The 27,339-nt window shown below is 47.9% G+C and overlaps 1 protein-coding gene across 1 annotated transcript in view; it reads right to left on the bottom strand.

Annotated features, from left to right (window-relative positions):
- Window positions 1–17,972: 17,972 nt before the first annotated feature.
- Window positions 17,973–27,339, bottom strand: part of LOC149372674 (cell adhesion molecule Dscam1-like) — a 126,875-nt gene continuing 117,508 nt past the window's right edge. The window contains exons 23-25 of the mRNA XM_089567229.1: window positions 26,023–26,202; window positions 21,494–21,643; window positions 17,973–18,983 (exon numbers count right to left, since the gene is read on the bottom strand). Coding sequence (XP_089423355.1) covers window positions 18,973–18,983; window positions 21,494–21,643; window positions 26,023–26,202 — 341 coding nt within the window. The 3' untranslated portion in view covers window positions 17,973–18,972. The remainder of the gene's footprint in view (window positions 18,984–21,493; window positions 21,644–26,022; window positions 26,203–27,339) is intronic.

Here is a 27,339-nt window from a genome sequence, read left to right as displayed (position 1 = left end):
TAACTTTGATCCCACCGAAGCAGCAGCAGCAGGAACAGCGGCAGCACATGGATCGCGTCATGCGCTTTTCGTGCCTGTGTGCCTTCGGAGCGTTTGAGCCGGAGGCGAGTGAGAGAGAAAGAGGCCACGCTTTGGAGCAGCGGAACGATGTATCGAAACTCTTGGGATTGCTACTTTGCATAATTCTTTTCGGCCTAGCGGCACGCCTTGTGATGGAGCCGATCGGGAAGCATAGAAAAACCAGGCAAGACATATGTGCACGGAGCAGGCGCAGCTTTTTTTTGAGACGGTCGGATGGTCACTGTTTGTTGCTTGTCTCGGTTGTTTGAGTTTGTAGAGTTTGCTGGAAAACAAAAACGTGGAAATGACATGGATTTACTTGTGATCGATGCAGTGATGTAGTTACACTGAATGACTTTGCTACTTGCACCGTCTGAACAGACGTGAATTGAGTGAGCATTTTTTTGTACCTCCTAGGACTTGCTTGGCGAGTCATAATGTGATTCAATGGCTAGTTAAGTTTTGACTTCTATAAATTTATGAAATTTGTGGAAGTGTACAGCTGAAAAAGTTGTGCTTGTTAAGAATGGGCCGACAGCGGTTCGAGTGGAACCACATTCTAGGGGACACAAACGAGTGTTTTCCGTGGGGACATGGGAAAACGTAGTCGTATAACGCTCATTCTTATTCCAATATAAAAGAGCGGAATGATATATAAACATTTGAAACTAGACTGTGCGTAATCATTACTAACTTGTGACCGAGCAAGGGTCATATTACGTGAAACAAAAATTTTCGCTATGTGCACGTGAAGCTCGCAGTACTCAATTCTGCGCGCAAAACGCGTATAATAGGGACACGTTGTTTACTGCTAAGTCCCGATTTTATCCGATTCTTGTCTGTCCCGAACATATGTCATAAATTAGGTTAAATTCGGTTCGGTTTATACTCGAAAACGCACGCCCTCCGGTGGACGTAATTTTCCAGTACTTAAAGCTGCACACATCGCGCGGATATGCAGTGCAAGTTAGCGGATATGCAGTGCTTTTGACAGAGGAGTGTTTTCAGTGAAAGGATAGCTCCGGGGGCTTTCGAGGTTATCATATCGCGTACAGTAACTTGCAGTGTAAGTATTCCTGTAGTTCCTGATTACTTCCACCAAGTTTAGTAGCCATGCGACAACGCACTTCGGCGCAAATCGATTTTAAAGTTGCCCATTTTACCGGTCCCAGTTCAGGATAGTTCTAAGGCAACACTGCTTTTACGACCTCGGAAACATTCACCACGCATTAATACTCGTTCCCCGCTTCAGTACCAACATTTTGAGTCTTGTACAAGGTGAACTCAGACCCTTTATGAAATCACTCATAATTTTCAGTTGCTACGCGAATACGACAGTTTTTCTAGTAACGTTTGTGCCGTCATCGCATAGCCACGCGAAGCTTCGTCCCTGGCCGTGGACTGAGTTTTGGTTTCTGCTTTCTCTGCTTTGAAACGGTTCCACTCGGTATTTTGAGAAACAGTTTGCTGCTGCGCCACAGGGGACACTGACGAATGAGATATGACTAACAATTCAAATTGTTCGGAAAACCCAAGGAGTAGTCTTTATCAGATAATTTAAAGCTTCTTTCAACGCTTGCTATTCACGACGCGGCACGGTTTGAGGGCAAGTTTGAAAATGACGGTGCAGAAGCGGGAAGTGTAACACGTGCACTAATTAGACGTCTTATTCGCATCCCTTTATCAAGTGCTGTCATGCTGACGACTTTCTACAGCAACACTTCTAGGCATTTTGCGCAGTTTACAAGTAAATGTACTTAGGCCTCCACGGACCCGGTAGTACTGCGGAGGAGAGATTTATGTAGGCGGCAAAATAACTGTGATAACTGAGAAAAAGAATAAATAGACCATTTTGTAAACAACTTTTTTTTTAAAATAATGATCGAAACATAGAGCAATTACGTTCGCATAAAAACGAACATAGACTGATTAAATTTTGCTGGAAAAAAGAAAACACTAGAAAAAACTCGCATTGCGAAACATCTTGTTGAATAACTCGACTCTGGCCAAAATTAAGCTAAAAAAATATCGCTGATCTTTACCCACAGAATTCTATTAAACGCGAGAACCGAAAATGAAGGGCTCCATACTGTATGCCAGTTTCAATCGCTTAATTATCCAGTTTTATTCGCCATAATCAGCCATTAGTGGTTCTTAGCATTGCGCAACTATTCTACACGGAGAGTTAGCGCACTCGTCATTAAAGGCGTCCCTAGCATTCCCAACGCCGTGCAACGCACTCCATCTGTCGTTTGTGAATGGATCTCCCCTTATTGGCTCATACCTCGGCTGCACGCTTGTCCGCTCGTTCATCTTAGCGAGCCACCCTCCATGTCTTTCTCCAAACTCCTCTTTTCCCCTTTATTCTTTCCCTATCGTTTTCTCTTTTCTCATGCCGACATCGGGATAAAAAGAAGGAGAGAGAGCTCGCGCAAAGTGAACGCATGGACTTGTTGGTGACCGACCTTCGTGCAAAAGGAGCAGCTCAACGACGTAGGGAGATGGAGAGAGATATACAGAATGGAAGAGTGAACGAGTGGGAGCCCCAAATTGCCGCCTTGAATGGGAATAAGTGTGCGCTTTGCGCGACCAGATCATGTGCAAAAGAATCGCTGGGTAAACCCGTGCTGTCCGAAAGGTGCCCTGGGGTTGAGGGGGCACCGTGAAGGACGAAGATTTTGATGAAAATAAAAAGAAGCACAAATGAATAGAAAATAAAAAGGCAAAACAACAAAGGCTCCCAAGTACAGGCGCAGAATTCCTTTAAAGTGACAAAGTGGGTTAGTTCCCAAATTGGTGCACGCTGGGAAACGAGTACGTGCCTTCGCGGCAAGCGGGGAAGGAAGGATGTAAAAAAATAATTGCAAAAAAAAAGAAATTGGGGAATAAAGCAGAGAGCATGCTTCTTTGCATTCAGAACGATTCCATTTGGCGGCTTTTGCAGGCAGCGAGCTGTTTTCTTCTTCTTCTCTCTCTCTCCTACGTTTCATCCTCTCTTATTCCCGCTTTTCCGCTCTCGATTCTGCGCGTCTCCGCTGCTGCTATAGTCCTCGCAGCACTACTTAGGGATCCGGCAAATACTGGCTCTCTTTTTGTCTTTGCTTTTCTGCTCTCCTAAGCTTTCGCTTAAACATTTTCCTCGTTCAGTGCTCACAGAGTGGCGCGAGGCTGCAGAGAGAGGTTCGGGGAAATAAACAACTAATGCTCAGGACGCGAATTGATGTGAGGAGCATCGGGAATGGAATTTAGCGGCGGTCTAATGAAAAATAAAGAGCAAGAAAAGAAACAAGGCACGAAAATCTAACCTTTCCTTTGCTTTCTTTTACCGGGCTCTAGTTCGCCCCGATAAAATATCGAAGACCGTTGTATCGCCTACCCGTATTCAGGGGCGAATGTATGAAGTCATTTGACGTCGGCCTGTTGGGTTTTTTTTCTTTTATTTCATTTTTTTTCTATTCTGTTCGCGTTTGATTCGTCGCTCCCCAACGGCATGTAATGCTCTTGCTGAACAGCGCGTGTTTCCGACTCTGGGGCGAAATGACGAGAGTCCTCGAAATTCCTCTTTCGGGTGAAACGAGGACGGAATAGGAAGCCTGCCTCGCTTGGAGCCGTGGGGCTCGAACATTTCTCTGTTTGACTTCCTCGAATAGATTTGCTGCCGAAAAAGTTTCAGAGCACGCTGTTGGCGCGCGGAGAAATGTTTGATCCACGTTCTACACAGCTTTTATGTTACGGGATCAGAAATTTGTTGTATGTCACAGAACTTTTCTGAGATGAAAGTACGCAAATAAATAATGCCAGCGCCAGGTTTTCTTGTTTTTATCGTTCAGGCGCAAGTGGAGGCAAATTTAATATATTTTGTCAAACGGAAAACCAAAAGGTCATCAGCTCTATCGGCGTCAAATTCACTTAGGACGGATGATTATTGTTCCTTCTGTACATTTGAAAATGCGCTATACCGGTATACATAACTACTTTCACCATGAGATATATACATGAAAACGTTCAACGCATGATATGTTGTGCAAGTCCTAAGTAGCGCATGCAGAAATTTTAATGCTTTCATATACCATAAAGGGGAGTAGTACGCAGTGAACAATTAAAGGGAGCATTATCGCATCATTTGCTACAACTCATATCATAAATTCTCGAATGTATTTTACGTTTTTAGCAGTTTGGCAAACTAACGCCACGGTGTGCCCTGTATCAGTATGTCCGCAATTGCCATTTTCTTGACAAAAGACACTTGAAAGCGTAGGTATTTTGATTTCCCCACTCCAGCTGCTGACAACAATAATGCATTCACCCAAGTTTCGTGAGACAACAGAACATCTTTGTGAATGCCGCGTGTGTAGAATGACTGATGATGTGCCATCCTATAGACCGCCTCGATCCCCGCCCACTGACGGGGAAAAAAATCATCTTACTGTGGCCACAGCCATCGGATTTCCCCGAGGCGTACAAATCACTGTTTCAATTCCTGAGAGCGTCTTTCTTGCTTGAGAGATTGTCTCTTTGCAGAACGCATGCCCTTACCTGTTGTCCTTGCTCCTTAATTTCCTTTGCATCCCTCTTCCCTTTCCCCAGAGCAGGTTCCCCTCCCTCTCCTGAGGTCGCAGTCAGGTGTGCCGTGACGTTTTGATGTAAATTGCTCGCTTGTCCAGAGCGCGCCGTCGTTCATCTCTCTGCGAGACATAGCCTGAACCCGTAACGCCATTACGAACCGGCTTGCGTTAGCTGGAATGAAAATGAGCGCCGCATTCTTGGCATGGCGACACGACCGAAGACAAAGGCTCGCGTCGGAAGTTCGTTGTCTCACGACTTCAAAAGAGGAAGGCGTGAGTGTACCGCGGAAGTAAATTCACAGCAGCCGAAGTACGGTGCCGGCCTCTTTCGCTCCTAGCGCGATGTCGCGAAGTGTCACTTGCATGCCGTCTCGAAAAATGCGGAGCTGAGCGTAACGCACGCCGGGTAGCCTTTTATGTCGACGCGTTTCGTTGAATCCACGGCTCCGCCCGCAGTTACGCGTCGTACGCAGGCGAGCCCCTCGGAACGAGCGGGACGAGGGAGTGCCTTTGAAGTGCGTCGCCAGCGCTTTGCATCCCTAAACAGGTTCCCTAAAGAAAGACGGGGAAGCACTTCTTCCCCCCTGAAAAGGAAACGAGGGAAAAGGGGTCCGAGCGGAAGAGCGCGCTCGGCGCGTCATCACCGGGCCACGGTGCCAACCAAACCCGGCCGTATACTACTTGGGACACACTTGCCTCCGCTCCACTGTACGGTTCGGGGCTTTCCGGAGGGCGCCCCTGCCGTGAGCTTCCGGAGTTTGCGGCGACGGGAGGAGGGAGTTAGCGGGGAGGCGCTGATTATTCCGGGAGCATTCAGTGGCGACATCTGCTGCGAAGCGTAACCGCGCGGCGCGATCCGGAGAAAAGCGTGGATAAAAGAGGAAAACAAAAATGCGGTAAGTATGAGGGAGCAAAGCGAGGGTGGAGTGCACCGGTATAGGAGTGCTCGCGTCTGTGTGCGTGCGTTTGACGGCGCTGGCAGCAGCTTTCTTCTCCCCAGAGAAGCTTATCGCTGTCATCTGCAGTTGTGATGAGGGAAGTTTGCAGTGTGCGCGATACATACATTTTCTTTGCCCTCCGCTTTTTCGATCCAGGGGTTGCGCGCCTACCCTTCGTCGGTGAATTCGTCGAGCCTCGCGAGAGTTGCGCTACCGTTGTGGGCGTGGTGCGGCTTTGCCCCCCCCCCCCCCCCCCCCCCCTTCCTCGCAGAAAGCTCTAGTCGCACACTCCGAGCCTGCGGCTCCCATAGAAGAAAAAAAAAACGCTCCCGAGTCCTCCCCCTTCCTCCTCGGAGCTTTGTTTCAAGCCGTGCCCGGGTCTCACTAGTCGTGGGAGCGAAACGGATTCGCTCCCAGACAGAGAATGGGAGGAACAGGACGGAGGAGGCACGTACACGTTGCCCGCGGAGCCGACTGAATCACGCGTCGGTCGCGTGGCCTTTTCTTCAACACCGCGTTGCTCAGCGGCGCCCTTTTTAAATGCAGCTCGCGCACAGTGGTCCCCTTCCTTTTCGTTCCGGTTTCCCACTCCGTCCTCCTCTAATTCTAAAGCCCCCCTTCTCTCGACCACCTGAACCCCACGCCGCAGCTTAAGTGTGGGAAGGAGGTTTGCACGCCGAAGCTTAGGGTTAGGGCAGAGAAGAGGGGAGCGCGGCGTGACACGGTTGTTACAGGGATGATGCATGTCGCGGCTGAGTCACAAAAGCCCGCCGCTCAGCCCCGAGCCGTCACGAACGGAGGCGGCTCAGGAGGGAGTGACCGACCGACCCCGTCGCCTGGCGTGCCCGAATGGCTGCAGCGAGCAGTCAGTGACGTGTGCGCCGCAGCATCGCGGAGGAGGAGGTTGCGACACAAAACCTTCTGGATGCCGCCGCGTCATTTCTTCGGAATGGGCGTCCCACAGCGAGGCAGCGCGGCGGGGGCTGTGAACATTGATTAATGGAAGAGCGGATATATGACGCGCGACCGCTAAATGCGTGTTCGCCTGCTGCTGCGGCTTTGTGCGCGTCCCCGAATCGTCCGTATTTGCGTGAACGTTCGCCGTCCCCTGCCCGCCACTGGCGGCATAATAAAGCCGTACAGGGCGATGCCGAAACGTACGATGATGGTAGCGCGTTGCGCGGTGGGCGACTATTTGAGGCAGCTGGTCCGGAGGCGGTTGAGCTAATAAGCGCAGATAGTGGAAGCTTTTGACGACGAAAGCCTAGCAGAGTTGGCACAGATTCTTTAGTTGCTGTGGCCGGGTTTGTTTTTTCATCCTTGAGAAAGGGAAAAAAATGCTGGAACGCTTACGGCTAGAGGAGGGAAATAGAATAGCGATTTGATTTATGAATATATGAGGGTTTAACGTCCCAAAGCGACTCAGGCTATTAGGGACGCCGTAGTAAATGGCTCCGGAGATTTCGACCACCTGGGGTCCTTTTACGTGCACTGACATCGCACAGTACACGGGCCTCCAGAATTTTGCCTCCATCGAAACTGGACCGCCGTTGCCGGGATCGAACCCGCATCTCTCGGGTCAGCAGCCGAGTGCCATAACCACTGAGCCACCGTGGCGATGCGCCTCAATACTCCTGAGACGTTTTGACGGTGCGAAGAGCCGTTCTTGTCACTATGCATAACTTCGAAGTTCTGTACAAAATTCAAACACACGGATTTTCGATTTACAAATACACGACGTCACGGTCGCTGCCGTTATTTATGAAGAAACATATGTGCCTTTCTCACTGGACGCAGAAACTTGATCCCGTGCAAGAGAGGAAGAGAGAAGAAAAATAAAGTAAGAAAAAGCAAAATGTGCCTCTGGTTTGGCTTGGTTTGGTCTATAGGGTTCGGTTTGGTTTGGTTAACGCCCCAAAGCGACTAAGGCTATGAGAGACGCCGTAGTGAAGGGCTCCGGAAATTCTATAGGGTTCAACGACCCAAAGCGAGTCAAGGTTTGAAGGGCGCCGTAGTGAAGGACTCCGGAAATTTCGACCACCAGAGGTTCTTTAACATGCACTGACATTGCACAGTACACAGGCCTCTAGAATTTCGCCTCCATCGAAATTCTAGCCGCTGCTGCCGGGATCGAACCCGCGTCTTTCGGGTCAGCAGCCGAGCACCATAACCACTGAGCCACCGCGGCTTCTCCAAATATGCCTCTCTTTGTCTGTTTGAGTCTAGCGAAAAGTATATTAAAGCCTAGGCAAGACAAAAACATTAGATAGGCATATAGTTTTCATAATCGAAAACTTTCAACGGCCAGCTTGTGTCCTGGTTTCAGAAACGACCTGGCATCCAGACTCATTTTTCATCCCGGTTTAAGGTGACCGCGTAGAGAAAGCCAAGATGCGGCAGGTGCTCGCTCACTGGCTCGCTCGTGGTTTCAAGATGTCGCGATGAGAAGCAACAAGTGGGGCAATTCTCTTCTCGCTATCACCGCCTCTCAAGTGACGCCCTAAAAACCTCCATTCTTTTCCTGTATACGAAGACTGTCTTTTCTGAACACGCGGACAGCTCGTAGTGAGCGACACTTTCTCCAGCCGTTTCCGATCGCACTTAGAGAAAAAGAAATCAAGCTCCGATTAGAGCATGAAAAGAACGAATGGCGCGACTGGCGCTCGAGGAAAAGTAAATAACTGTAGGGGATAAGAAAGAAAGGCAAAGGAAACAAGAAAGCTGCACGGAGGCAATGGAATGGGACGCCCACGCACGCCGTTCCAGCAACACAAAAGACCGCAATACAGTCATCAAAGTCGCAAATGTCTTTTCCGATTCATTTCTTTCGACGCGAAAGCAGGGGGGTCAGGAAGGATGAATTTTGTGCTGCTTGCCGCCCGCTTGTCGTCTAAAACGCTGTGAAAACTTGTTCCAATCGATAACGCTGGGGAGCCCGTTTTTGCCTTCTCGCATTACACGACACTTACCACCCTCCCGATTTGAAGCTACTTTTTTAATATCTACTGCGCTTTCTTCTTTCTTGATGTTGTTCTAAGCGCGCAAGCCAAGAGGCAAAACATAAAGAGTAAGAAAGGCTGAAGAAAAAAGCCAAAGTATTTGATTGCTCTCCGTCAGTCTTGCCTTCTGTGGAGAAGACTCGATCTAAGGTTCTCATCTTCTTGTCTCGATTTGATGTCGTTTTTTTTTCGCTACTGCGTTACTGTTGCTTTGGGTGGATATTTCTTTTTGCTCTGACCACTTTGGCGATGCTGAGCTCAGCTGTGCAGGACGTCGGGCAGCTAAGCTGTGTGCATGATGCTGTGGCCGTCATTTGGTCTTGTTCGCTTACCACTGGTACCAGCAAACAGCTACGATACCGCAGAGAGACACGCACCCCACGGTCACACTCGGAAGCTTAGGACAGAAAAAATAAGATGAAAAATAAAACAGAATAACGAAAAACAAAACTTGTGGTCGCCGTCAACGCGAACAAAAGAGCAGTAGCGGATGCGAGAATAGTCGTTTTTTTTTTCTTTTCCTCTTCTGTATATTCGTTTGCGGCCGAGTTCCTCTGGGTAGACGTAGGGAGAGCTTGGTTCGGCAGACTTCACTGAAGGTTTAACGAAGCGAGAGCCAAAACGATAAGGGGTCGAAAGGAAAGCATTGCAGCCGGGGAGAGAATCGAATGAAGTGGGGACAAAAAGAAGGAAAGAATATAACGACAAAGTGGCGAAACCGGCGAGAGAATAAGAGACCCCAGGAAAAATATTGACGCCACGGCGCTCATTCGCGGTTTCCGGCAACCACGCACCACTTCCTGCGCACAGCCTACTTCCCTCCTCATAAAAAAAAGGAGAAGCCAGAACAGGGAGTAGGGAAAAGAAGAAAGCAAGTAAAAAGCGACAACAAACATAAAACTCGGTGAAAGCGGGCTACGCTATCTACAGCGCAATGTGAAAGTGGAAAGCAAACGGCGAGCAAAGCGATTGAAAACGAAAACCTTGAAAAGGAAAAAGAAAAAAAAAACTGCGAGCAGAGGCTGGGAGAGAAGAAGATAAGAATTAGGCGAAAAAAAGAAAGGAAGCGGCGGAGCGAAGTACCATTTTCGGCAAAGGGGGTGCGGTGTGAGCGTTGCGGCTGCCTCTGCCTACCGAGCGAAGTGAGCACCGGATTCCTCCTCTCCCGATCTATCCCGTATCCACAGCAGCAAAAGTATATTCGTCCTGTAGCAGCTATACTGGTGGGCATTTATCTATCCCTCATCGTCTCTCGCTACTTCCCGCAAGCCTCCTTTATGCCTGCCGGCCGACCGGCAAGGCCCGATTTCAAGCCGCCGCGCCACCGAGGCAGGACTCTCTCCCTAAACGGGACCGGAGTCCCCCAAGACTGAGAGGGCTAGTAGTGCTGCCCAGGTCCGCCGAGTTGGCTCGAATTAATCAGCGACGCGGTTTCGGGCTCACCCGCCGTTGCCACGGAGGCCTCGGAGTCTTGAATTATACAATGACATCGAAGTGAGAGAGATAAAGGGAAGTAGCGCTCCCTCCCTAACTCTTATCTCTTTTTCTCTCGAGAAGAGAGCTGCAGCACGTGTCTTTCCGCGAGATAGTAGTGCGCCAGGGAAAGCCGACGCAATGGTGGAAATCACTCGATTTTTTTTTTCTTCGTGCACGAAATAGCACGGCAAACACAAAGACAAAACATATCTGAAGCATGACTGGCTCGCCCGCACGATTTTCAGAGACCGGGAGGAAAGAGGGAGTCCCGTTCGAGAGTCGGCTGTTGTATTTGGGAAAAGGAAAGCTCTCGACATCACAGCGCTACCACTACGTAAGAAAGAAAGAAAGAAAGAGAGAAAGAAAGAAAGAAAGAAAGAAAGAAAGAAAGAAAGAAAGAAAGAAAGAAAGAAAGAAAGGAATAGGTAGAGAGTAGAAATCAAGAAATAAAAATAGAGAGAAAGGAATAGAGCGTGCTAGTAAGATAGGAAGTGATAACGAATTCGGGTGTTTTGCTTTTATTACACCACCGTCATATCCCCTCCATCTCTGCTTTCTTTCTCGCCCTTTTCTCCTCAGCCTTTTCACTGGCTGGTCGGATTCGGTGTCTATCGCAGCCGTCGTTGGCGCGGTGGACTTTTCCATAAAGGAGAGGTATAGGGGTGGAGGCGGCTTTGTTTAATTCGTCCAGACCATAGAGATGCGACCACGCTACAGAAATAGTATGGTGAAGGCGCGCGCGCAAAAAAAAAAATAAAAGAGGAGAAAGAAGAAATAAACGTGCAAAAAGAGCAAACGGCGTGAAGACAGTGGCGCACCCCCGCGGAGGGAGCGCCAGTGCAGTGGTGGCGTGGGAATGAAAAAAAAGGGCAATTCATCTTTATCAGCGATTCTGCTGGGAACGCGACCGCGGGCCTGTGGCGCGTCTCGGCCAATTAGAAACATCGCGCAGCCACCCTCCTCCTCCCAGCCTCCGCCGCCCTCTCCCTTCGCCTATTCCCTAGGGCCCTTTTGCCACGCAGCCGCCACAAACAGCCGACTGGCGTGACTTTGTAACTTTATGCCGCAGTCCTGGCGATTGTTTTTCGGCCGTAGTTCAGATGATTTTGTATTCACTGGCGCCATTACTGCTGCTCTTTTGTTCTTTTTTTATTGTTCTCTCTCCGATCTCTTTTGGGAGCGCGCTGCACGGCGTTCTGTGCCCCAAGACGATAACGCCCTCGCGCGAGGCTTTAGAGCAATGCGCCATTTTATTTGCATTGCGAAAGGCACGTTCCCTCCGCGCGCATATTTACACCTACCAAACACATACGCGCCGAGACAACGGGAAATCAACGCATTAGAGACGACCGCGCACTAACGCTGCGTGGAGTCGTTGCGTTTTAATGCGAGGCCAGGAAATATAAGCATGCACGGGAGGGAGTCGTTTTGAGTCTCTCGGCGCGTGTGCTGAGGTTATATACGAGCACGGAGTTGTGATTATCTGCTTATTTCTTGTCTCGCAACGGCATATGGGGGTGCTTAAATGAGAGTTGCTTTCCCGGTAGATGATGGCTCCCTGGGGGGCTGTGGGTGCTCTCGCTTTATGAACACCGACGCTGCATGACGCTGTCGCTGGTCGGTCTTTATTATACATTACGAGGCCCGAGGTGTGCCACTGCTAACAAAGTCGGGCTTAGCGACTCGACACGTGTTTCGTGCGCTCACTAAAACGCAGAAGATAAAAAAAAAAGAAATGATGTTTTTTTTTTTTTTTTTACAGCATTTCGTTCTTCGTTGATTCACTCAGCACACTCCATGCGTGGGTATTGTTGGAAACGCGTTCTAACTACACGTGTGTGAATGCAAACTGTAGCCCGAGCTCATTTCGCTAAATTTCACCGTGGAGAGAGAAAAGAAGATTATCAAGCGAGTTAGAGGAAAGGAGGTATGATGAAGGGAAAGCTTCGCAGTTTTCCCACGAGAGCGGTAACTTCGCGCAAGTGCGTACGACTGCATTACGACCTGCTCATGTATTCTTTTTCTAAGGTGTCGCGTTTGTAGTTGTTTTCGTGTTTACTAAAGCTGCGAACAAAAATGAAATAACAAACAAATAAACCGAAACTTGGCTGCCGTCATATTTAACGGCTCTAGCTCCGCCCTCCGCAGGGGAATAGGGGCTCCCCACGAAGAGCGATCGGCAATCCGATAGTTATGCGCGTCTGTCTTTTGGAGGACGATTTCGCAAAATTAGTTTCCGACTCGCGGTAAACAAGCGGCGCTTCGTTCGCTTCCTCGTCCATTTGCGCTGATGAGCGAGTGTGTTTTGGGGAAAAGCAGAGTTCCCTAAATGGGCTTTTCAGCCCTGGATGCGGCGCGAGAGTGATGCACGGCTAGTAAAGACAGCTTCGCTCCTTAATTGTGAAATATGGGAGCGCGTATATATATAAAGATATGCTCGGCCTCAGCTGAGTGAACGGCCGTGCGTGTAAGCTGACGGAAATAAAAACAGAGTATCGAGTTGCAGTGGGCGTCAGGCAGTAATGCGTTTGTTTCACTACTTTTCTGTGAATTCTCACATTTTCATTGCCGCTTGTCTGATTTACGGACGTGCGTTTGTAAGTGTATCGATTTTGCTGCAACATATAGCCTTTTGTTGCTGGCAGTTTTTCTGTCAACGAATCAATGTGAAGAGCCATTAACAGCTGGATCGCTACTTTTCGTATGAAATTACAATAATTACTTTGGCAGCGGGTTTTCTGCTTAAAGTTAATAAAGCAGATAAAAGATGGCGAATAAGCGTGGACTCATACGCAGTGTTTCTTTCAGCGCATAATTAAGGACAGCAGCCGCATTACAAATTGGGCACCTCCTCTCAAACGAGCATTTATAATCACTTCGTGTCCCAAAGGACTATACGACAGTGCGATGCAGGTGTATATATCCGCATACATAAAATATCAAAGGAGTGGATGCATATGCATAATGTGCAAATTGAGTTGAAAAAAAAAAAGAATGGGAAAAAAAGGGTGTGCGATTGTTCTGCTGCACAAGACATAATATGTGATCTTAGTCCACGGCCGGAAGTAGGGGAGCTAGAACGTGTTGGAAAGCGATGCTTCTGGCAGTACACAGAAAGAGTCAGCTCACTAGAGATCACTGACGTACGCGACATTCTCCCTTAAAAAAAAAAAAAAGAAGTCGCTAGTTATGGCTGGTAGCATACAACTTCTAAAAGTCCCCTCGCATGCTGTGACGGTAACACAATCAAAGAACCTGGCTCTAAGTTTTCACACTGAATGGTGTTTCGTGATAACAATTCTCCTAGTTGGTCACAACGTGGAGCTTTGTGAAATGCCTTGCCCGGAAACGTTGTTAAGTACATATTTCACAAATGAGTTATAAAGTCCTAAGTATAACAGCGCCACTGACTTGCCCTATTCTGTTGATTGCTAAAATCGAATGCATTGTCCAGCTTACCGATGCGCACACTTTTCCATGTCCAATTTAACTGATATTGGCTCCTTGCATCACCTTCCATACTGAGCGCTACAGTTTAATGTTAAATAAAGCGTCCACTTATACACTAAACTACGCTATGCTACGAACCAACACTGAAAAGCGTGCGCACGCGACCGTCAGAGATTATTTCTCTCTGTCGCGATTCTTAACGCGAATGCATGGCGCGCTTTCACGGTACCCGCGTAGACAGCTTGAAAAGGGAACCGGCATAGTTTTAGAATTCGGCGGTCTCTGCGTTGAGCGAAACGAAGCTGACGAGAACGCCTTCTTGGTGACGCGAGAGGCCCCATCTCGAGGCAGCGTACGAACAACAGCAGCGACCGCTAGCCGAGGGCGGTATGTATACCAGGGGTTCTCTGGCCTACTTGAAATGCAAAACGCAGTCATCTCCCGAGATTAACGGCTTTGGTCGCGGATACGTCGCAGTAGGACGGAGCGATGCTGTACGCTTGCTGGCTGGCATCGTGCCCGCTGCATCTTGACGCGCGTGCTGGCGCGCTCGCTACGTCGCTAGAGGAATCTCAACGCTGCGGCCTTCTCGAGCATCGCGGCTGCGTTGGCGCGCTGAGGGATTCGCCCTGTCAGGACACGCCGCGGGACGAATGATGGACACCAAAAATGCTTTGTTGTTGCTGGCTCCTCCTCGCTTCCCTATTCTGTCTTCGCGCTTTTTTATTTGTTTTGTTCGCGCCAGACTTTCCGCAGCCTCCGGAAGTTTTTGTTTTCACTGTCGCCGACTTTTGCTTCGAGCCATCAAAAATGCGGCAATATCGCGATGGAAACCGCGGAGAGCTTGTTTGTAAAAGTGCCCGAAGTTTAGGGCCCTGAGAGCCAGAAACAAGCCCGAACTTTCAGAGCTCCCCTGTTTTGCGTTATGTCGGTGGGAAGACGGATATTGATGGGAAAATGTGAAGCGAGCAGCCAGCCGTCACTTGTTCAGCGGGCTCGTTTTGCGTGCTGGAGCAATATTTCCTTTCTCGAAACCATAGCTTGCATTCACTGTCTTTTAGCATGGTTTTAGGCGACAAGGACTGTGAAAAAGCATCTATTTTTCTTACCAGGTAATTGCTCAGCGCTGTGTTCTTCCTTAGAAAGAAAGCATTTTCTGACCCCATTCGTGCTCCGTAAAAACTCTTTCAATGCTTCCTCTGTATATGTATTGAAGTAACAAACACAACCGTTCAGCATCTTCATCGTCTTTCTTCTGGGAATCTTAGCTATAGAAATCGATGATCGCGTTTAAACCCACCCGTTTAGGATTGGAAGAAGAAAAAAACGACATCCTATTTGCATATTTAATCAAATGCGAAGTAAGTGCGCGAGCACTGCTTGAGGGAGCTCGAGCGACATGTGTACGCTTCGACCGGAGTCCCCAGCAAGAATCCTACACCATCTGCGGTACGCGCGCTGACGCGCGCTACATGTCCGCATCTGTGATACAGCTGCTCTCTCATTGGCTGCAGCTCTGCGACCGCTCCGCCTCCTCATTGGCTAAGCCGCGTCACGTGTGCGCCGCCACCTGCTTATCTCTCGTGCTTCAAGGTCACGCGGAGGTTTCGTATAGACTCCGGCGAAATCCATGTTTGCAGGCAGTAGTGCTAGCAAACTATAGAACAAACGCTACAATGAGATTATACGGTTCTCAAGAGGTTCGAACTTAAATATAAAATAAGGAAGAAGAGCGGCATTTTGCGCATTTTTTATTCCTTTGGACCTGATCGCAGAAAAAGACGCAAGGACCGGTGTCTTTTGTCACATTTTTAAAAAAGCGATATCATATGGTGTGTTGAGTAAAACGGAAACTAAATCAAGATATTTAGGAACCAGGCAGTTGCTTGTTATCTCTTGCGACACTGAATTCACAGTGCTTCAAGTGTTGCGGCAATAGCTGAAGGCAGTGAAGAAAATTGAACGTTAGACACGGTGATTTTTTTAAAACCCAGAAATAACAGTAAAAAAGCTCTACTTATCTATAACCTCACTGAACAAACCATGATCGTCTCTATCTCCATGGATATATTATAACCGAGAGCTTAAATCTGTTTCTTTCATTACGCGCACATAATCCTTCGGGCACTTGTGCAATATATAAGCCTATCTATACAGACTCCGTTCCCATCTTGTTCTTCTTCTGACTGCGCTTGCTCGGTTTATATTGACCGCTGGCCCAGACAACCTCCTGGCAATAAATCCTATTGAGAAATCACGACTGAGCGCGCCATTGCAGCTGGGGCCCTGGGGACGAACGGGGCCATTGTTTTCGCGAATAATGAAGGCGACCGAATGAGGTTAGGCAGGCTGCGAGCTAGCCGCTCGCTCGTCGCATTGTTCGCCTGGGTCGCGCTTTGTGCGGAGCCAGCGACAATGAGCGCACTGAAACGCGCACCCAATCGAATACTGTGGCTTCGACGAACGAGTGGACGGGGGCGCCGCGCGGCCGACGACCGCACTCGGCAGACCGGAACTGCGCTTCGGACACGCCCGGCGGTGGTAAATAGTGGTCGTCTGGAGGCGTTTTATCGCGATACTAAAGTAGGCGCGGTGTGTTGAGCTGGTATCGTTTTTAAGGGAAGTGTAGCTCTCAGGTCTGCGGAGCTCGATCGCGGTGACGAGTTTACTAAATGCGCGCATGTGGAAGCAGTTAGGAGAATTCGCCACGGAAGGCTTGTGGAGGAATAGATTCTGCATTACCTTGAGTGAAATAACGGCGTTTGCCCGGAGAACCAGTCGCGTTTGTCAAATTGACTGCGCATGGGTAGACGTCTTTAAGAGTTAGTTGAACAGATGGTGAGACAGCATAACGAGAGTTATTTGTGGTGTCCTCACGAACGTTCATAAGAAATATTGCTAATGAGCCAGCGTCTGCGCGAAAACAAGCTAAGTTAAGGCAGGCCGTTGTTCACATGGAGGGATACCTCAAGATAGAAGACATGCAATTAGAATGTGATCGCGTGAATTGTAACTTAAAGCACGGAGTTTGCTTCTATTGCAGACTTGTTAACAACTGCACTATTATATCGGTATTTCAACACAGTGTCAAGACAAAATGTATTTAGTTGTCAGCGAGAAGTTGCAAGGAATGACGACTAAACCTTCGGCAACCATTCCAAACTACTGCGGGTAGAGATATTGTTATCAGCCCGTATTGATGAAACACTGAGATAACATTAACCTCGAAATATCACTTCGTTTTTCATCCAAGCAAACAGACAAGGTTTGTGAGTAGAGACAGACAGTCCAGGCACAAACATAAAAACTAACCGGCCGCGAAAAGACAGGGCGACCCTTGTAATAGGCGTTGCTTTCCAGACAGAGCTGGACATCAGGTTCTTGGACGAGTGCAGTCGACTGAGAAACGAATAGGTTCCACGAGAGGAGCTGTGATTCAAACACAGCACCTACCGCATTAGCGGCGATTGCTTAATTAAATACAACATGCCTGTTTATTTCCTCTTTGATTTCTTGTTACTGTAGCAATCTCCTCTATGGTTTGGATGCAGACCGGACGGCTCTTCTCAACGTTTTGCCCTGGATGATAGCTTAGCACCAATCAGAAGGTTGCTAGAATTTTTCAGAAAATCGTTAGGTTCCATGCTGGGCATAGAAAATGAACTCAATTCCTTTACCATGCGTCGAGGCTGATGATGTGCCTCTGAAGAACTGTTGGTGACCGCAGTAATAGTTAAGTAGTATTTAAGTTAAGAAACTTCTATTGTAGCCATTCATCAAATTGAAAGTGACATTAATAAATGCGCTGCGCCAATTATCCTCGATCATCATCTCTCTGAGCACACCCGCTGATAGCCTGACCACGAACACGCGACTAAAGGTGTCAGTTTTTTTTCCTCTGTAGTTCTTTTTTCCTTTGTTCCACTGTGCCAACTAAAACTGTATAACAATAATTTAAGTGTACCTTTCTTACTGTCGTTTTGTCCCTTTGTATAATATGCCCCAATCCTGTTACAGCCTCGGCATGAGGCTAGCAGTATGTACTAAATAAATAAATAAATAAATAAATAAATAAATAAATAAATAAATAAATAAATAAATAAATAAATAAATAAATAAATAAATAAATATTCCTTATCCCTTGTATCTTATCGTATCGTATCATGTCCCTCGTAGCTTAGGCCTACCTGAACTACATTGTGTTTGGGCCCTGGAGATGAGGAGTTTTCAGTCATGACACCACGCCGTCGACGTCAATGGTGGAGACCATTAATGCGGAGAAAGCCTCCCATATATAGCTGTATTTAGGAAACAAGCAAAAGTACAGCAAAACTTAATGCTGAGTGCTCTTTTAAGACTCATGAGCACGATGGCGAGCAACTCGGGAGTTCAGACCATACTGGCCTCAACAACCAGGGTTCACGCACCATGGCCAGGCCTTGCGGGACGGCCGGTAGAAAAATGAAAAAAAAACAAACAAACAGCGAAGTCAATAAAACCGAAGAGTCTTCGTCGTCGACGTTTTATTATTGTGCAAATAAAGAGCGAACCGTCTCGAAAGACTGAATCCGCTTTTCTCGGGGCTTTTCCGTTTACGACACCACGTATGCGCAGTAAAACGACGCTGCGGGGCAGGTCCTCGGCCCTGCTTACTCGGTAGCGGCAGCACTACTCACGTAAAAGGTTCACGGGTGCGTCGGTCCTCCATAAATCAGCGCCCGCAAGTTTTCACGCAGTCCAGGCAGGCAAGGAGAGACCGTTTCAAGCGCCACACGGTGCATGAAACCAGCTGTAGAAGTCCGATGCGCGCGACGACTTGAAACAAGGTCATATTGTTCGAACTGTCCTAGTCCTGGACACAGTTCTTACAGAGCTTGACTGGAACGCCGTTCTTGTGCAAAGCAGGCAGAACAGGAGCACGAGTGTTTGTGAATGATCCGTTGCTCCGACGCGTCACGCAGAATCTACAGCACGAAGAAGCAAGATGACGAAGCTCAAAGAAGGGCGCGCACTCACACAGAAGCCCGCACAAACTCGCGCACAACTGCCTTGCACGTCGGGTTGCCGTCCGCACCGTCCTTACAGAGAGTTCCCTCCAATTCCAATGACGCTGAGTTTCGCAACCCGAAACCTTGGCAAATGTCCGATGCTGCTTGTTGTTTTCTTCCTGTGTCCTTTTTGAGAGAATACATATGCCAGAAAAAAAAAAAAAGAAAAACGCAAACCCACAATAAAGCAGTTCTCTTCGTGCACATCTTTCAATAGCCGCGCTTCTCCCCAACGCTGAGACGTCGGTGCGATGCCGACTGGCACGATTGAAAGGCTTCGATCCATCGACCTTGGGTGCCCGTTGTTTGGAAGATGACATCACTGTTCCACTCTGTAGACGACACCGGCGCCTCCTTTGGAGGGCAAAGTGTAGCCGGTCGCTTCAGTACTTGCGAGCTTATGTACTGTAGGTTTCGTCGTCTCTCCGTCTCCTCTTCACAGGGCACCTGCAAGACATACGGTGTTACGTAACAGCCCACACAGCAGAAAGAAGGAAACGAAATTTTGCTAGCTTGCTGCGAGTGTTTAAGTCAAGAGAATCTTGACACATGTATTATTCTGAATATTTTGAGTAGCTTACCGACCAAACCTAATAGGTTAAAGAATAAGAATGAATGGCCTCTTTGTTGCAGCCCATTATTATCACAAGTAAGAGAATGCAAAACACGTAGATCGCGCGGTAAGACTTCGCATCGTTCGTATGCGTTCAATTTTTTTGGTTCCCCTCTATGAATAGAATCCGGGAACAAGTACCTGTACCCTGTAACGTAAACTTCAACTAATGAGATGCATCAAGCTCGGTGTGTTCTTCTAACCATCCCCGGCACTCGCACGCGCTAGTAATTTCTCGCACAGTCCAAGTTAGTAAAACAAACCACAGCCATGTGTTCATTGTTGTACAGCCATATTCGTCAGTTGTTCCATTTATAACTGGTGTGGAGTTGTTGCCATCCACCTGCTCTTTTCTGTGCAAGTGTTTCTCGTGTTTTTCGCGTTTAGCTCACGACAACAGTATAGGTAATGTTAACATTTTGGAGTGCCAACGGGCTCCTGCCGTTTCTGTATTTCACCAGTTTGAATTCATGCTTTCTAACTACCATCATGCGCCAGATCACCATCAGACTCAAACTAAATGCATGACAAGGAGCAGTTTCAGAAAATTTATTTATAAGCATATTTATGATCGGAACTGACAGTCACTGGTTTAGAGATGAGTGCACTTGCATTACTGTGATTTGCATACTGAAACTTGCCGCGTAGCTCGCCTTTTAACGCGACATACCAGCGAGCATACCTATGCCGCCTCCACTTTCGTAAGTGAGAAAAAGACAAAAAGAGGCGCTTCTATCACGCCGTTAAATTAGCCAACTTCTTTGAGTAACTTTGAACTTCTTCTCAAACGTCTAAAGACTGGCGCTGTTTGCCAGGAACAGATTCGAACCCAGCCTTAAGTAGTCGCGACTTTTTGGCGGAACCATTCAGCCTTAAAGAGCTTCTTTATTGTTTCCTTCGAGAGCTCCGAAAAAGCGTTTAAGTTCGCCCCAGTAACCCGCAATAGAGCCATAAGCCTATTCTGGTGTGTTTTGAAAGCCGCTTCTTTGGCCAGTCATTTGAATTGCAAATCGCTACGACGAAGAGAGCTAGGCGAACCTTGAAGACGAAACTCGCATACTCGAGCGGCGGCCGAGGGAGTGGCGGAGCTGCAGGATGCGTTGTTAAAAGGGTCTTGTGTTCTAGTCGCAGCTGCATCCCCCTACTTTATAACAAACCCTCATCTAAGACGCCTAACGAAGTTTACATCCGAAGACGTTGCCGAGAAACTGAAGAACTTGTTGCTGGATTGCTTAAGACGGCGCGATTTGCATGTCGACTGGCTCCTGACTACTGCTGCTCCCGTATCTTCCCCGACTTTCGATGCTGTCCTGCCTTTGTTCGAAAATCTCGGCGAAGAAGTAGAAATGTATGAGAGAAGGAAATATCGATTGCCCATGCGAGGGGAGTGGAGTGAATGCATTTGCATTTTGAAGTCACCCGGTTCGCTTTGCTCTGTGAAATAATTCACTTCCTCGGAAGCAGGGCAAGCCTTTCGTTGTTAAGAGTACGACTATCGATGCGCGGAACGAGATGGGAGAGAGAAAGAGAGAGAGATTTCTGAGCATAAAGAGCAAAGAGGGATGAAGTTACATCGGAAGAGCATTCGGTGAGACAATGTAGCAGGCTAGAGCCGGGACGTCAGCTTCCGAGAAAGAGAACGAATGAAGAAACGAACAAACGCTTATGCTCAGCAAGCGTTGGAGGAGGCACTGAGACTCATGGTGTGTCTACCGCTTCTCTTTTTTTTCGAGTGGAAAAAGGGAATGAAATAAAGAAAAAGATACATTTCGCAATGCTCTGCTTTCTTATCTTGGGTGTAACACGCTGAATCTTCTGTGCGCGACGAAATCTTTTATATTCGGTGGTATGAAAAAGAGCAATGATGCAATGATGACAATAAGAATTAATAAGTAACAAAACAGTAGTATAGAAATAACAGTGGGGACGTAAGAGCGATAGTAATTTCCGTGAAAGTTTGGCACTTGTTCGCCGCAGTTACGTTGTCGAGAAAAATAATTTCCATGCACTTACTTTATGCGTAGCCGTTCACACTTTACGCTTTGTAGTGAAATATTATTTTGTTTTCATTTGACTCTAAATGCATTAGCGCCACCGCGTATACTTTCTTCTGTCAGAGAAGTCCACATTTCATTTTCCGCGCTAAAGATAAAAAGGAGAAACAATTCATAGCCGCGGCATCATAACGCAGGCGCCAAAAAAAAAAAAAAAGAAAGCCCGTTTGCGAAGGTTTTTCTCCAAAGCTCCCTTCTGCGGTCGTGACAGCCAGCGAGGGGAATTCCGGGTTAAACAGGAGCACTTTCTTCTCCCAGAAACAAGACCCCCGTCTCGGGCGGCGGCTTACTTTGGTTGGTCGAATAGATGTGGTAGCTTCGCTTGGAGCGGGAGTCAAAGATGCTTCCGGCCTGCGAGTCCTGAGAGCCGCGGTCCGCCTTCCGCGCGAGCTCCGAGATGATGAACGTCTCCTCGGCGTACACTTTTCTTCCAGGCAGCTCTGAAAAGAAAAAATGAAAATGAACTTTTCAGTGCGTTTTCTGTTACCCCTTTATTTGCTGGTTATTTGTCTGCGTGTGCTATCCGGAAATTCAGACGAGGAAATTTCCCTTACTATCATCAGTCATGAAAAAATGGATATAGTAAGGAAGGCTGCAACGAGGCGAGGAAGTGCCTCAATTTACGCACTCAGTATTCGTGAAAATTTGGAGGTCAGTAATGTGAACTTCGCGCCTTAATTTAATCCTTGGTAATCGCATCAGACGGACTTCTGAGATCCTTAAAACACTGAGCAGATTAAGGAAGTGGCCAAGTTAGTTATTGGGTCGGCTTACAGGAGGATTGCATGAAGTTCTGCTAAGCAGCCGACTCAACCAGCATATTTTTCTTAATAAATTGGTTTTTGAGGAAAGGAAACGGCGCAGTATCTGTCTCGCATATCTCGGCTGACACCTGAACCACGCCGTAAGGGAAGGGAGGAAGGTAGAAGTGAAAGAAAAAGGAGAGAAATAGGTGCCCTAGTGGAGGTGGTGGTGGTGGTAAAACTTTATTTCCTACAGTAGGGGTCCTGAAGGACACTCGGCTAGGCGCCAGGTGTAGAGGGCAGCTCCCACTTAGGCACAGAGAGCCCGAAGGTCTATCCGGAATAATTTCGACCACCTGGGGCCTTTAACGTGCACTGACATCGCAGAGCACACGGGTGCCTCATGCGTTTCGCCTCCATCGAAACGCGGCCGCCGCGGTCGGGTTCGAACCCGGGTATTCCGGCTATTGTTTCTTTTTGCGGGTAGTGACAATACAGTCTCGACATTATAGGACCCAGAACTAAAAGAAGGAAGTTGGCAGAGCCATCTAGCTCAAGCCACCCCTTCGAGAAAACCGCACTAGTGAAGTCGGATTGAATTAGCAAATAATGCATTGTCACAGCATAATCGCCAAGGTGGGATGATGCAGAAAGCAGGCACACAGCTACAGAGCAACAACAACAAAAAAAGAGGAAGTAAATTTTATGGCTTCGAAACCACGCTGTGTACAGGTTGAGCCTGACGAATGTGTTTTCGCTCGTTTAGGTAAAACGGCCGTTTTGATGAAATTAGAGGTATCGCACTAAAGAACGCCTGTTGTGAGGTTAATTCAGCCGATTTTTTGATGATCTTGGTGAAAATAATATTTTTGACTTTCATTGTTTGACAAAGTAGGTTATCGATTAATATCCTGGCAGCATGATCGAGATATCTTCAAGAGAGTGATATCGAAGGCACTTTAAGCGAGAAATAAAAGAGCGGGCGCTTGTATTGCGCAGTCATTGTTACATTCTTCGAGTACTAGACTAAATAAAGAATTTCTAAATCTCTTCAATTGATCTGAAGTTTATCTTACGATTACACCACACTGCTTACAGGCTTTGTGCTGCATGAAGCCGCACTGCGCTGTGCATTCAAATAGCGAAGGGAATCCGTAAACCAGGTAGGTTTTTGGAACCAAAGCCTGAAGTTACGGAATTATGACTGAGGAGAAGCGTTTTTTTGTGCCGTGGCGCTCTCAGTTGTTAAAACGTATTGTCACGGCAGGCACAGAACACAGCAACTTAATGCGCAACTTCTGATAGCCGCTTTCCGAAAAGAGCTCAGCATAGCTGCGCTACACATCTGGCAAACAGGCCATCTCGATGTTTCGCCTTGTACGAATTCTCGCCGGTTCGACGACATTGCAACCAATTAACAGTCACCAATTTTACCGACTTGATTAGTTGAAAACCCTACTTTCCCATTCACAGCAAAGCGACCAAACGACGTCTGCGCCGTTATACAGACATCGTGAAAAGGAATATGCAGCAGAGCTTTATAAGCCAACCCTATACGAAAGCGTCGATAACCATTTCATCAAGCGCTGGCGCGTTGTTCTGCTTTAGCAGTGGAGCAGGACAGATCGATGCGGGAGACGCTAATCAACCCACCGCCTCCCTTCGCGAGCTCTTTTTTTGCACCATGGTGGCAGCGTATAAAGAAATGGTCATGCGCTCTGCTCCTGTCCAGAAAGGGAAGGGGGGGGGGGGGATGGTCGAACGCAAACCGAAAGACGAGAGGGAAGGCGAAAGAAAGTGAGACAGTGGGAAGTAGCGGGAGAGATGGTCGTAATGTAGGCGGGAGCCGGCAATGGTTTCAGCCTCGCGCCTCGAGCGCCGCTACCCGGGAGGAGTGAAATCTGCGTGGCTGAGCGGTCGAAGAGTTTCACTTAAAACCGGGCGCGCAGAAGCTCTCTGATCATTGTATTAATTATTGAACGAGATTCGGCCGGCCACTTCGCGCCTCGGTGCCGCATTTTCCAAAGACTCGGCTTCGTTTTATACGCGTTCAAAGGCTGGGAGTGAAATAAAAGATAAAAAGACATAAGAGGTAGCTAGGATGAATACAACGCTAATGAAATGAAAAAAAAAAAGTTGGCGTTGGCAGTTATGAAGATATAGGAGAAGTGTCGATTCAATTTCGCCCCCTTTCTCGGTCTCTTTGCTGCGCAAGGGTGAGGTCATTCAATGCTCCCTGCAAGAATTTCGGTTGCGAGCCATGCGGAGGAAAGTCTGAATCCAAGTTTGAGCCGCTGCCCTATTTTCTGCAGTGAAGCCCTGGTATTAGACACTCTTTCAAAGCAGTGCAGGAAGAGCCGCCGTTTTAAAAACAATAATGAATTTTTTTTTCTCGCTATATTGTAGTTCACCAGGATGATTTCAGTTAGGGAGAGAATTCTGAAAAATGGCAATGCTTTGGGGATTTTATAACGGATTCTGATTTGAAATAGTGCGCAATTTTTTGTAATGAAAGAATGAAACGAAATCTGAAGTTGTGAGCGGTGCGTTCTTGCTTTTCGCGAAAATTAGCTTGCGGGCGACGTATTCTGTTGATTCTTCTCTGGGATAAAAAATAATCTCAGTCAGACACGGTGTAGGCGCTGCATTAGAGGCACGGTATATTTAGTTCAACTCTTTCTGCTGACCTACCAAGGGCAACTACATGTCTATGAAGCCCGTTACTTCTCTGCGCATTGATCGACATTACTAAACCAGGCTTTCACAAACACGTCAAAAGGAAGGAACACGTATGCAAAAACGAGTACAACAAATTCAATTTCGACCATGTAACATCTTTTGCTACTGCCCATACCAGCAAGGGTATGAGTCTTGCCATCTACCACTCTAGCAAATAATGTAGTGACTAGTTGGCATAAAGTGAGGGCGATTAACCGTGACACGAAAAAACCTATACGCTGCAATGACATTTTGCAAGCATACATTTTGCAAGGACAGCAGGTTTCTCGTTTTTAATGTCGCGATCTGGTCACCATTTTTGGAGGCACAGTCGGCCCGTGTCACAAACCTCAGGCCACACTACTCCTTCATTGCTGGAAACGATATAGTTGCGATTCTAAGCCTCGGTGGCAGCGGTCTCGAGATAACGCCCATTCAGCAGCCTGCAATTGAGAGGTGAATTCCGCATTTGCGGACAAGTGTATAGAGCGGTTTTCTCCGCTAAGTTGGTTGCCAAGGCCGCCTGGAGAGGCAGTATTTTTCGCGACGTTCGCGGAGGGGAGAATATTTCTCCAGGCTGTACAAGCCTAATTGTAGCGTGTGAAACGTGTTTGCGTTTCCGTTTGAAGCAGCGGCACGCAGAAGAGTTGAGGTCGTCAGTCACTAGTTCCCGATAAAACGCACATAAACCATGAGTTTAGACCGCACTTTGTCCAGAACCGTGGTGCAGACCAAGCACCACATAAAATTAAGCAAAAAAAAAATAATAATAATAACGCGCACACTCATACAGGCCAATTTCACGCGGTGCGGCTACAATGTTTACATTCGTGCCGTTTCTAGCATTGATTTACGTGCATCTTTTACCGAGGCTGCAACAATGCCAGGAAAGGAGCAGCCAACTGGAGGGAAACAGGGAGTGCAAGAAACGGATAAATGAAAAAAAAAGGAAAGAAAAAAAGAAGAAATGAAGATAGGTAGAAAGAAAGAAAGAAAGAAAGGAAGAAAGGATGACAGAAGAAAGGAAAGAAAGAAAGAAAGAAAGAAAGAAAGAAAGAAAAAGATTGAAAGGAAAGAAGAAAGAAAAAGAAGGAAAGAAAGAAAGAAAGGAAGAAAGAAAGCAAGAAAGAAAGAAGGAAAGAAAGGAAGAAAGAAAGAAAGAGAGAAAGAAGGAAAGAAAGAAAGAAAGAAAGAAAGAAAGGTAGAAAGAAAGAAAGAAAGAAAGGAAGAAAGAAAAAAAGAAAGAAAGGAAGAAAGAAAGGAAGGAAGACAGGAAGAAGGAAAGAAAGAAAGAAAGAAAGAAAGGAGAAAAGCAAGAAGGAAGAAAGAAAGACTCGAGATGAGTGAAAGAGCAGTACCTTTCTCGGGTCCTGCGTCGGTGAGCGGTGGCTGCTTCCGCCAGTAGAAGAAAACCAGCGCCACCACGAGCACCACGATGAAGGCGGAGAGGAGTGCGGGCACGATGAACACCAGGTTCTCCTGCAGCGGGAACCGGAAACCGCCGCCCGAGGAACCGGACATGGGCTCCGTCGTCGTCTCTGCGTTGGCGCACGCACGGCAACGGGATGGAGGTGTATTGGCTTCGAATGCAGACATACGTGGGGGGGCATTCTGTGCGGCGCTACATAAAAGTAATTACTGAATTCAGCGTTCAATAAACGAACGAAAATAGCCTCTCTGTGACGTCTTGGTAGGATGTTCGTAAATTTTACAGAAAAAAGCAGACAAAAAAGTACACCAAACAAGAGAAGATTCACGCAGACGCAGTATTTAGAGCTGCGTAAGCTTCTAAACTGAGGTCTGTGTCCCCGTAAAATCAAGCTTATTTACGTACGAGGAGGACGGCACATATATCATCTCTTTTTGTGACCATAATTTAAACTTTTCTATTTCTTTCGCGTTGTCTCATCTGAGGGATAGGTTAATAACCTGGTGTCAGCGCCCGGCCCGGGCTACAGGAACAGAGAACACGCCGCGGCTGGGGCGAGGTCTCTGCAAGCCTGCGGGCTAAGCGGCGAAACGCAGCCGTGATTGGCACGTCTGGGACTTATCGGCCTAGAGAGAACGCGCAGCTCTTAACGCCCGGAGCCGATGACGTCGGCGCCGTGGCGACGGAGACGACGCTCCCCCCGTCCCTTCGCACTTCACGAATGAAGCGTCAGAAGACGTCGGCTGACGCGATGACTTGTCCAGAGGCTGTGCTCTTGCCGTCGAAGGCGAAGGAAGGACAGACGCATGGAGGGAGCAGCGTAGGTCGGTCGGTCGCTCGTTCGCGCGCCGACGCTTTTTTCTCGACGACGACAGTCGCGTGCCGTGTGATGGATTGCGTGTCCAGAAGCGTCACGTTGCCAGCGGATCCAGCATCGATCGCGCGCCGACTTCGTTGCGAGAAAGCCAAGACTCGGAGCGAGGGACTCGTGTGCGGCTGTGGCAGCGAGTCGGTGGGCACTTCTAAAGGCACTTCGGCGGCGCTTAGGTCCTTTGCACTGCGCCGGCAGCGATGGCGATGAAAGTTGATGGGAGTGTGCACGCGTATGTCCAACGAGTTGGACGCGTCAGTGGGTGCGGCGACCTTATGAGAGACGCCGAGTGTAGTAGCCCGTGTTGCGAAAGAGCGTGAGCTGAGTCTGCTTCAGAATGCGACGACGTATATATGGCCTTAGCAGCTGCGAGAA

This window comes from Amblyomma mixtum, chromosome 1 (assembly GCF_055824585.1).
Source record: "Amblyomma mixtum isolate Tamu chromosome 1, ASM5582458v1, whole genome shotgun sequence".
NCBI classification, from domain to species: domain Eukaryota; kingdom Metazoa; phylum Arthropoda; class Arachnida; order Ixodida; family Ixodidae; genus Amblyomma; species Amblyomma mixtum.
The sequence above is the reverse complement of the archived record's forward strand: the minus strand, read 5'-3'. Positions and strand labels throughout refer to the sequence as shown.